Source organism: Pipra filicauda, unplaced genomic scaffold (genome assembly GCF_003945595.2).
Source record: "Pipra filicauda isolate LSUMZ 115617 unplaced genomic scaffold, ASM394559v2 scaffold229_size1253498_pilon, whole genome shotgun sequence".
Taxonomy (NCBI): domain Eukaryota; kingdom Metazoa; phylum Chordata; class Aves; order Passeriformes; family Pipridae; genus Pipra; species Pipra filicauda.
In genome coordinates, this window is record NW_024104342.1 from 701,867 (window position 1) to 714,295 (window position 12,429).

At 34.3% G+C, this 12,429-nt stretch overlaps 1 protein-coding gene across 5 annotated transcripts in view; it reads left to right on the plus strand.

The window, feature by feature from the left end:
* Window positions 1-12,429, plus strand: part of BRD1 (bromodomain containing 1) — a 65,999-nt gene that overhangs the window by 19,130 nt on the left and 34,440 nt on the right. For all 5 annotated transcript variants that reach the window (XM_039381523.1, XM_027728280.2, XM_027728281.2 and 2 more), the window contains one exon: window positions 9,196-9,352. In XM_039381523.1, the coding sequence (XP_039237457.1) occupies window positions 9,196-9,352 (157 nt within the window). The remainder of the gene's footprint in view (window positions 1-9,195; window positions 9,353-12,429) is intronic.

A 12,429-nucleotide genomic window follows, 5' to 3' on the forward strand; every position in this document is an offset into this window, starting at 1 on the left:
ACTTAGTTTACGGTAGAATGTTCATGTGCTGTTTCCTTTCGCAGACGGTGAGTGACTATTATATGAAAGACTGGGTATTGTAATAACATCGTCTTTAAAAATTCTGTTTTCCAAAACACTTATCTTAAAGTTCAGGATGTGTTAAAAAGACTGATGTAGAACAACATACTTCATAATTCCTACAGAATTTTTGTAGCTCATGAATTTCTGTTTACCTTTAGGTCAGGTTTCTATACTACTGCCTTGAATGATTTTGATCAGAATTTCTTACACAGATATCATATTCTAAGCTTTTGGCTGTTAAATTACATAGATAGTGTCACTCTGTAGATCATTTATAATCTAATTATATAGCCTCTCAGACTTTCATCCAGTCATCAGTGGACTACTGATTTAAGAGTGTACAATCGGAAGCTGCTAACCATGATAGGAGATGAATGCTTGCTTCCCATCTCTTTTTTTTTTTTTAAAGTTTATTTATTTTTAATGCTGGTTCTATTCTGTCCTGTTACCTAGGTTTTTTAGAAAGCCTATACCTGAGTGTCTACTTCCAAACGTGCAGTAGGTCATGTTAGAGCCTTAAGGTGGCTTCAGGTTTCAGTGCTGTCAATACTGACTTGTAACTTGCTTAGCACTTGTAGTATATACGTAGGATGTACACCAGATCTTCTGACTTTAGAAATGTGCTGCTTCTTTACTAGGAAATTCAATTCAATTTTTGCTGAAATATAGAACTGTTGAAGGTTGTTGCTTACATCTTTTACATTACAATACTGCTTGTATTCATCAGCTCTTTTGATTGTTTAAAGGCAGAAATGAGCTTAGACTAAAAGTCGTGTTTCCCACAGGACAGAACAGCTGTGCTATGTGGGGAGGAGGATGGGGAAGGACTTTCTCAAACTGTCCCTCTGTATGAGAGGGACAGACAGTACCTGCACTTCTTGGCAAATGGTGGTGAGAAAAGTGTCCTCCCACTAGCTAGTTTGGCTGAACAAAGTGGCAAATTTGTTCTGGCAGTGTAGTATTCCTACAGGTGATGTGTAATGGTTGAATTTTGCCTAGTTGATAGATTATTTTTTTTTCCTAAAGGAATACTAGAAGCATTTAATTTTGATTGCAGGTCCAGATTTGACTTTTAGGGTTGACTTGCCAATCTAAATCTAGCTTCTTGTCTCTCTTAGTTGTCTTGTACTGACTCTTTGCTCTTTTCTTGTGGATTTTTTTTCTTTCTGTTGCTGCTCATCGGTGTTCTTTATAACTGTTACCTTATTCAGCGAGCAGAATGGATACACAAACTAAAAGGGTTACAGTGTTACCTAGGAAAACTATGTGGTTTTTCCTGTTTTGGAGTGCTTGATTTTTTAGTACAAATAGCATTGTTTTTCTGTAGTCTCTTGATCTTATGTGTCAAAAAAGGCATTTAAAATGTGTTTACCTGTTTGCAAAGCCAGTGTCAATATCCATGTTCTTTAAAAATGCTGTGAAACTATGATATTGTAGCTGTATACCTGGGGGAAAATAGAATGTGCTATAAAATATTTAATCTTCAATATTTTCAAAACATACACTGAGATACTGTGTGATCTATGCAAGTATTGCTGTTAAGTGGAAGCTGATATTTTAAAGTATATAAACATTTACTTTCATCTTTAGTTTCTGTTTCTACATGAAATATTTGAAATTAAGAAAGTATTTGAAATGCAGTACTTGTACAGACAGCAAAAAACAAGCAAAAAAGCCCTACTTTCATAAGAAGTAGGAACACTGTAGGTTGTTGCATCAGGTGTGTTGCATCATAATAGAAGATAATTAAAAGGTTGTTATGAAAATAGGTAAGTAGTAGCAGACAACTGAGAGCAAAAATTACTAAGACTCTTACAAAAATGTTTTCAGCTGTCTTTACAAATCAACATTTATGTTGTGCACATTAATCGATTATGTTGGCCTTTGCTTTTATTAGAAAGCATATTGCTCCTGGTAGTAAAATTGGATTTCTGTCACTGTGTGTTTCGAGGCAGAATCAGTATTTTCTTTCGGTTTATAATTTATCTAGTTGAGCTATCCTGAACTTTCTCACCAAGTAATTAAATGTAATCTTGCTACGTCAACAGAGGAATCTTGACTGTCTCTAAAATGAAGTATGGACCAAAAAAAAAATAAGTAAACAGAAACTGAAATGCAATATAAGGCAAAAGGAACATTTACAAAGTCTTTGGGACACTTTTAGTCTGCATTCACAGATGATGCTTCATAATCATATTTGTGACTTGTGGATTCTTTTGGGGATCTTTTAAATGTTTTTTGGGTACTGTGTTTTGGACTTTTTTATACATTCAGAAAGTTTTTAAGTAGAGGAAAAGAATAAGAAATTCTGCTTAAAATTCAACATAAAAAAGCCCTTGAAAAATACTGCTAGAGCCAGCACTGCAAAGAAATTGGAAGCTGAATAAATTCAGATTAATGTCTGTTAGCTGACTTTACATGTATGTATACATTCACAAAAACATATGAAAATACTTATTTTGATTCCAGGGGTGCATGATGTGTGACTGTACCTAATACTTAGGCGTACCTAATACTTAGGTGATAGAATCACCTGGATGAAGTGGGAAGGGATGCTCGCAGTTATAATCCACTTATCTTTCTTGTCAGATTGTTTGACTTTGAAACTTTTGTTTTACATGTAGAAACTACTGCTGATGTCATCTTGATCTCTTTGCTTAAATAAAAAAAAAAAAAATATTCCCTAAATCACGAAAAGAGCTACTGTGGTGTTCAGTAATTTTGCCTCAGTGGCATTTTATTTATTTTGAAGCTAGTTTGTCTTGACTCTGGTTGGCTTATTAAATTTCGTGAGTTGTAAAAGTAGATCTTGATTTGGAGTAAAAGTAATAGTATATATCTGGTATTAAAAGTCCCGTGGTTGATGTCTGAGGGGTGATTCCTCTCCCCCACCCTGCAAAAAAAATAAAAATCCAGTGCTGTCTCATATTTAAATATGGCCTTTTTATAAAATAGATATAGGAATATGCTGTACATATAATTTTTTTTTTCTTCTCTTTATTTTGCATGTACAGGGCAAAGAAGCTTAAAACAGATTAATACATTAGTTCTGTAAGGCACATTGTTAGTATTCTAGAGGTTTGGTCTGCAATGATTATATGCGTGATAATGCATTTACAAAGATAAGATTTGAGTGATTTTATTTTTCAGAACTTCTGAGTTTCACTAGTTGTGTGAATTTATATTAGACTTTTTTTTTTTTGGTGGCAGTTAAAGGGAATTGTGTCTTGTGCTATACAAAAACATAATTTTCAGAATGTATCGTCTGAAGAACTGTCTCCTGGCAGGTTTTTTTTTCAATGGTCAAGTTACAGAGTGCACAAAAATTAATAGATAAATACTGAGTTTTCTTTTATTACAGATCAGAAGGTGATTTTTAGTTAATACATCTGATGTGAATTTAGCATTTTGATATTAGATTTCAGAATCATTCTGGTTATGATTGCTACAAAAAAAAAAAGTAAAGGGAAATATTCTGAGAAATTTTAAGGAAAAGTCCTTATAGATGTATAGGAAGTGACAGAAGTAAATTATGCATGTGATTTTTCTGAGAAGAGGTTTTCCAGCGTGACAGGGTGTGGGGGTTTTTGCATGGTTTTTGGTTTGGATATTTTTGTTGTTGTTTGTTTGTTATTGTTTTGGGTTTTTTCCCTTATCCAAAGATTTGGAACATCACAAATGTAATTATTAGAATAGAAACAATGTAACCTGTTATAACTAACACAGATTTGACTGAAATAACACAGCATTTTCTTCCCTCTTCAGTGTTCTACTTTTCCTGTCCAAACAAAATTTTACAAGCTGTTTGCTCAAGAAAAAACATAAATGTTTCACAGTCACGTGAAGCAAGAGAAAATGCTTCCTATATGCTCACTCAAAGTCAAATACTATTTAAATACTAGTAAATGTGGAATAAAGAATAGCAGCCTGGAGGGACTTTCAGGCTTCAGAAGATGTATTAGTGGATAAAATGTTGGACTCTTACTTAGCCTAGCACAGAAAGGCAAAATCAATAGCTAGAGTTTTAAAATATACAGACAAAAAGGAATAAAATCTGGAAAGTAGTTATAATTAGGAAAGTGTATTTTTTACGTGGGGATTCTGCAGACTTACGTTGCCCAGAAGTTTAAATGAAATCTTTTTCAGTCTTTTCAGGAGTTGATATGTACCCTGTTGGGTACATAGTTGACTTCTGCTCAGTACAAAAGGAGTGTTATCCTTTTTCAAAAGGAAATAAAAACATGCAAATGGATTCTGATTTTTTCATAGTTATTCATTTATATGTGTTGTCTTTAAAGTTAATCAGAACAGTTTGTTTGGTTTTTTTTTATTTTTAAGTTGATGTAGTTTTATTTTTTTATTGAGAGATGGGATAACAAAACTGTATGTCTTCACTGTTTAAAAGAAAATAATAGTATATTAAAAGGTGAGTTTGGCAGCTGCTGCCAAAGATTTTCCATGGGAAGAGTAGGGAGAGTTTCATCTGTCCAAGCAGGCTTTCTGATCTTCAGAAACTGGAGCTAGGAGGAATAGTTGGTAAGGCTCCAGAATTAATTCCAGTTTCCCAAATAAATGCTTCCATAGCTTGTTATTCTGTTTTTCTGCTACGTGTCATTGGAATTACTATAATTGTTCGTAGGTAATTTTTGTGTCTTTCCTACTTCCTCTGAGTCTTGATATTTGTGGAACTTTGCTGAGCAAGGCTTGAAAATTCAAGTGTTCTGGAAACCTACTTTGTTTCAACAAAGTTTACTTTGTTGAAATCTGTTCAATTTAGTGTTGGTTTTTTTTTTACAATTTGTTCTACCGGGTTTTGGAAATGTATCTGCAATCTTTGTTTGGGAAAATAGGGTTATTTTATTTGCTCAGTTAAGTAGATTGCTTATAGGTATTACCATAGGTCAAGAGAAACGGGTATTTTAGTGATACTGAATGAAATGAAAGAGTATTATACAGTTTTGGTGTCTTGCATGTATGTTTAATACTACTGTGCTGGATAAAGGAAGATGAAAAATAACAAACGGATGGAACTGGAGGCTCAAGACAAGTACTGTAATTACAATATAAGGTTTAGTTCATGTTTAAAAATTGGTTTTAACGGGTATTTGATCTTAGTGTGGGTGTCTGATTTATACAGATTTTCCTATTAAGTTCTTTGTGCTTGAATTACTATAGTAATACTGTCAAAATCACATAGTTGCTCAAGGAAATGTTCCCTCCAATTTATGTTTCAAAAACCAAAGAATGGAGAGATGTTATAGAAATCTTCATGTCATCATCATGGCTGGGCTTCGCGAACAAAGATTTGGGAAGGGCTCTACCCACGTTTGTTGCAAAAATCTTCATGTATTTTAATACTAAAACAGTAGCTGTGGGGTTAAAAAAAAAAAACAACAAAAAAACCAAAAAAACCCCACATGTATGGTCTGTGGAGTGGTTAGGGACGATTAATAGAAAGGTGGCTGATTATCTTTCATTGGCTTTCTTAAGTTAAACTGCCACATTTTTAGTTACCAAAATACTGGTTTCATTTTCCCTGTAAACCTTTTGCCATAGTTGCCCCAGGGACATATAACTGAAACTGGGAGAGGAAGGTAGTCATGAGTTGAAGAATAAAGCTGTGAGATTGGTGATGTGAGAAAAGCACATCTCTTACACTGACAAAAATTATTCTATGCATTTGTATAAAAGGTGAAGAAACAAGAACTGAGTAACACATTCAGCTCTCTCAATGCATTGACCAGTGCATTAAGTATATCACCCCTTTACAGGGTAGGTTATCCATCGAATGTCTCCATGTGAACAGGAGGCTGTAGGCATTATTTGAAAGGTTCAGTTGAAAAAAGACCTTTCCCTGTTTAAAGACAAGCAGGGAATTGTACAATATCCCCAGACCATGTTTGTAGTGCACACCAGTGTTTTACAGTAGGATACAGGCAGGGCTGGGAAAGGGAAGTAATACTGGCTTTTTCAGTTGGCTGTGGCATGAATAAAACAGTTCTGAAAAATGTGTTGACACCTGTGTAGTTTTGGTATGTAGCTCTAAAAAAAGGAAAAGAAGAGTGGGTATGACTGTTACTGCCAAAACATCAAAAGGCTGCAGTGGTCATCAGCTTGAAGCCTAATGCTTCTTTTATAAGAACCAGTTATAGAGCAGCAGTTACTGAATTTCATGGGAACACAGGCACCTTTTAAAGAATTTTATAATTCCTCTATCAATGTACTTCATTTTAAATCACTGGTAAGTTGAGGGAAAATTACGACATTTTTCTCCCAGTACTTTTGGTATACTTGACTTGCCATTAGAAATTAAAACAATACAGAAAGCTGTTCTCTGCTGATGTGCTTATACTGGGGAAAGGTTCAAGGGCAGATGGATACCTTAGAAAAAAATTACTTTGCTGAGGTGTTTTGTGTAGTTTTCAGAGGTGCCTTAAGTTCTATAAGCCTTGCCTCTGCATGGGGGATTTGTCAGCATAGTGTAGCAATTAATCCTGTCCTGTGCAAGCCACATCCTGGATTGCAAAATGATAAAGTCTTCAAACAGCTCTCCCTTACCTGCTCTTCAGTAATTTGTTGCAGGGGAAAAAAAAAAAAGGAAGTGAAATGTGCAGCAAACTCTGTTAGGGGTAGGAGCTTCAAAATCAGTACCCAGGGTGTGCTACTTCTAGGGTTCTACAGCAGCGGTGTTTCATTTCGCCTAAACAGCTGTACTGTGTGTCATAATTTAAAGCCTTTGGGACAGTTAAAGTCTACTTGGAAGTACCAAATTAAGCAAAAATATGATTGAAAAACTGTGATACAGTTACTGATTGTTAGGGTCTAACAGCAGATGTAACTTCCTCATTACGTCAGTAAGTTCATAGTGTAGAGGCTCTGAAGATACCTGCCATGTGAAGTGTCTCAGACCTCTATTTTGAGAAGTATGTTTCCACTATCTGTGTGTGGTGTCTAAATGGAATAAGAACAGCCATTATTTGGTTTTATTTGGAGGGAAGGCAGAGAAGAGTAGTTTCTAACACCTTCTTAAGTAGTTTCTGCACTTGGAATTACCTTCTGTTTATTTGTAATTTTCAAATTGGAGAGTATTTGCTGTGAACATCTTTCTTATGCTTATTTTAGCACTTTACTATTATACTTATCTATGAATAGATCAGTTCATTATGTGACTGGGCAAATGTACTTAAAGCTGTAGTGAAAGATATTTGCTTAGTCTTGCCACATCAGATGGGCGTGAAGCCAAGGCACTTTTCTTCATGTTATGATTCTCTGATCTTTCCAAATCAGTTTGTATTTGGCTGTGCTTTTTTTGACTTGGTTCAGTAGGTTTTACTGTTTCCAAGAGATGTGAAAGTAATTACTTGATTTTGATTGCATTCCATAATTAATTGTAATTAGGTCGTTTGAAGTTTAATATGGTCACATCTGTTCTGCATTGAGTAAATCTTTTTGGAGCCTGTATCTGCCCTCCAGTGAAAGACTTACAAGACAGTCTGAAGTCCATCTGCAGGCTTTCTAAGCTTTAAACTAAAATTTTTTAAGACTGCCTAACTGGCATAGTTATTAATTGAAAAAACAATGTCACTGAGGAACCGAAAGACACAATGACATTGCATTTTGAGGAAAACCTCTGTTTGTTCTGCTTTTACCCAGTGATGACTGAAAGCTCTGTAGCCACAGTTAGCACTGAGTAGACCTATTGCACCTTATCTTCTACACAGCTCACAAAAACCCACCAGGGATGGATGACTTCTGGTGAACTCAGGGTAGACTCACTTGTCTGTTTGTCTGAAAAATATTTAAGTTTCCCAGACATTCTTAAAAATCATTTTACCCAAGGTTTACTTACAACTTGACATTTTCTTTAGGTATTTGACTACTTTACTTTCATCCTTACCTGCAAAACTGTTTTATTCCTAATATTAAAAGGGAAAAAGCAGCAAAATACTAGTATGTGATACCTGATAATCCCTCTACTACTGATTGTAGAGTTTTGCTGTGGGTAGTAATATACTGAGTGAAGAATTAACAGATTTTATTGTTATTATCTTTTCTGTAACTGTTTTACATCAGCTCTCTCTCCAACTCACCCTTGCCCCCAAATGAATGAACAATCTCTCTAACAATAAAGATGATTGGTGCCTTGGGGCTCTCGTGTTAATTTTGGAAGGGCTGCCATTGGTAACAAATACCTGAATTATCATACATAACCACTAACATTTTTTAATTTTTTTTTGGCTGTGATTTCAAGATACTGTAGGCACAGAGGGGTGAAGATCTGTTTCAGATAAACTTTTTTTTTTAATGTATATTTTGAGAGGCCAGTGTCATGTGTGAGACTTGGACATTCTAACATGTCATTATTTGAAAAATAAGAGTCAGTACTGTTGTGTGTGATGTTCATATAGCACTCTCCTAGAATATTTGTAGATGAGTATATGCAAACAGTATTTGCATTTGTTAAAAAGAAACTTGGAGAAAATATTGATTGATCTTGATAGTTTGCTTAACTATCATCCTCACTTGGGTCTTTTCTGTGTGCTGTTTTCATTGTATGTGTGGGGTAAAATAATAACTGTTCTTGTGGTTTACATTTTCTGTTCTGTTTATTTGTCAAAAAATTGATATTAATAGATGAGTAATACAAGCCTTTTGCTGCATGTTTTTATGTAAACAGTTTGAAGACATATGTCTTTAAAATAAACTACTAATTCTTTGTCTAGATGGCAACAAATGATCTGAAGACTTTCATAGTGATTTAGAGCTTTATTTCTGATTTTATTTTCAATAGGAAAATTATTCTGAAATGTATATAAAGTTTTATTCTCAGCCCTAATCTGGGTTTGATCTTCAAATAATGATCATGAAAAAATTGATTCCCATTCGCTTTATAAAGTACCCTAATATATTTGGTAGAAACTATGGTGTCAAGCAGATGTATTTGATTGTAGTTTACTGCTCAGAAATAATTGTGCTGGAAGGGATGTTATTGAAAGAAATTAGTATCATTGTGATTACTTCTGGTTTTACAGTTTTTATATATTTGATGTTTAACTTCTGTACTTGATGTATAGACAAATATGTTTTATGCTTTGCTGTGAAAAATACAATATCAGTTTTTCCATGTTTTAGATTAAATAAGATTATGAATCAGGTGGCCATTCAGCGAAAGAAGCATTTTGTTGAACGAGTGCACAGTTACTGGTTGCTTAAAAGACTGTCTAGGAATGGTGTTCCACTGTTGAGAAGGCTGCAGTCCAGTTTACAGTCACAAAGAAACACACAACAGGTACGTGACATACTTTTTACTTACGAGTAAAAAATTAACTAGGAAGTAAAAACTTTCTCTTACTCAGGACTGAGCAAATTATTTACCTTATTCTGAAGTGATATTACCTATACTGGCAGTTGGGAATTATCTAATACTTTTTAATTTGTGACATATTAAAAAAAATTGTGTGGATTTTTCTTTTGTTTTGCTTAAATGTTTCACAAAAATACTGTCATCAAAACTGTCATAATACCGTTATGTTTTGACTAGTGTTGTGGTTTTCTGTAACTCATTCCTCAATGTGCTCTGAGTTAGATAAGAAAAAAAGTTATTTTAAATTCATCAAAAGGTGCAATGCATATGTCATGTTTGACACTTGAAAAAAACAGGTAAAGAGTTAGACAGCTAGTTTACAGTTTTCAAATTCAGATCCTTATTGCCCACCGTATTCAGTAATAAGAGAACAAAGGGCAAGTTGTTGATGAAGTTCAAAGACATATTTCAACTTTTAGTTTCACCTTTGACACAATTGTGAGGTTGTAGACAAGCATAAATGTAGGCTGATACATTGTTCCAATAAGACCCTTCCTAGCTACAATATGTCTGGATTGGTTATAAAGTTGTACACACTTACCAGTCAAGTGCTGAAAAACATCAAAGCAGTGACTACAAATATTCTATTGTTTTGGTTTCAAGTCTCTGGGTAGCTTAAAAAATAATTAAGACTCCTGAATTGTGTATATAGGTCTGTGTGTGTAGACCTTGAAATGCTGATGCATCATGTTATGGAGCATCCCAGTTACCTTTTTGTAACTGAACGGAATATGTAGTTGGCTGTGTTCTTTCCATTCTCCGAGTGTTGTTCTTGTAGAATAGCCTCTAAAACTTAGGAATTAATTTTATAATAATTTGCTTGTATTAAATTGAGATTCCCCTCCCTTTAAAGCTGAACTGTTATTTTTGTTAGAATTGTATTTCTGTTTGCTGATTAAGTCATTATTGATGTCATAAAAATACCATGGTCAACACTGCTTCCTGATTATTTGATTATTTGATCAGTCACATTTGTGTGTATGTATTTTTTTTAACTTTTCATGTGAAAAACTAATTAATAATTCCTAGAACAAATGAGGTTGAAAAGGACCTCTGGAAGTCATCTGGTACAACCTCCTTCTAAGCAGGGCCACTTAGAACAGGTTACCCAGCACCACGTGCTGCTGGCTTTTGAATATCTCTTAAGGGTGGAAACTCCCCAATCTCCCTGGACAGCCTGTGCCAGTGCTTGGTCACCTTCACAGTTTAAAAAAAAAAATAAAAATATAAGCAATGTTTAAGCAATGTTTCTGATGTCCATTCTCACTTTGTGCCCATTGCCTCTTGTACTGTCACTGGGCACCACTGAAAGGAACCTGGTTCCATCTTCCCTACAGGTATTTTTGTGCATTGGTGAGATTTCTACCCCCTAAGCCTTTTCTCCTCCAGGCTAAACAGTCACGGTTCTCTCAGCCTTTCCTCATAGCTGGGATTCTCAAATTCTATTTAGGTGTATTCCTTGTGGGTGGAATTAACTTTGAATATAAGTTGACCACTTGTTTATCTTTTTTCATTGCTTCTCTATTGCTCCATTTTGATACTATTTTTTGGATTGTAATTTCTGTAAAATAATTTTATATTCTGCTTTTAATCTTTGGTTAGTCTTTTACTTCTGCACAAGAAATTACTGTTCTGAAGAGTGGAACCTGGCAGTTACCTAATAATAGTTGAAATTCATTTATTCAGAAAATAAACTTCTTTTTAAATGAGCTCCTGTCCCTAAAAATAGTAAAGTCAAGCACAGAAATGTAGGGCTGTTGTGGCAGTATAGAACTAGACCATTGTTATTGTCTGAAAAAATAAGACATGCTAGTTGGTCTTTGGGAAGCATGTTTTATACTGAGATGACATGCAACTGTCTGCAACATTTCTAAATATTTAAATAGTCACTACCACAATAAAACGATTATTGTAGTTGATGTTTGATTAAAATAAAATAGGCCTTACATAGGACCTGTTTAAAATTCCATTGCCTGTTTACACTTCGGGACAAACACTATTTCTTTATTTTCTTTTCTAAATTTAGAATGATTCTTAAGGAAATAATGAAAATATTTTCTAAATAAATTAGAAGCTATTTATATTGGTCTGTTAAAAATTGGGGCACTTCTGAGGCTATTCTTTTGAAAAGAAAGAAGAAAGTTTCAAGCTGAGCTGAATGTCAAATGATTCTGTTGATGAAAAATGTGTAGGTAGTGCTTTTCAGTGAGTAGCAAGTGTCCTGTGTATGGCATTGTATCTTCTCCATAGCACCTTCAATATGTATTTATTAAAGCAGTCATAACTGCAAAGCATTTAGTGCATTAGTCATCTTTGTTACTCCTAAGTATAAACCAAATTATAATCAAGACCTTAATAAACAGCTGTGGCATAGCTGTTGTGAGAGCACCTCAGAATTTTTGAGATAGAGATGATTGTTTTGTTTATTTCAATCCAGATGGGAAAATTATTTTTATTTTATGTGAGAAGTCAGAATATCAAGAAACCTAAATAGGTTTTCAGTCAATTAAAGAAACATAAACACTGATGTAATATAGATACAGAGCAGATTTTTTTTAATTGGTATTTAAACTGAAAAGAAATTTTATGAGGAACCAAAACCCTGAAAATGGTTTCGAGAGGCCTGGTGGAATGGGGCTTTGATCCCTTCTCTTTGTTTACTAGAACAAATTTGACGAAGGGAGAGGCTTTTGTGATTTATATTTACTTCCAAATAAATGTGTTCCAGAGCTCAGTGCTCTGATATGCTTTTGAAGGTGATGTTTATATCAACTAAGAGTTCTAAACCAGGAGAGAAGGTCTTGGTGTATATACACTGCCTCACCATGTGCAGGAACTGCACATTTTCTGAGAGAATGTTTTATACTGTCACTTCTCTCTCCACCTAGAAATTCAGGAAATATATTGGAATACTCCTAATAAATTTATGTCCCCATTGTTTTAGCTTTTTTTCTGTACTTAAAAAATGCTCAAATAAAAATAAGGTATGAAATTTAAGTGTA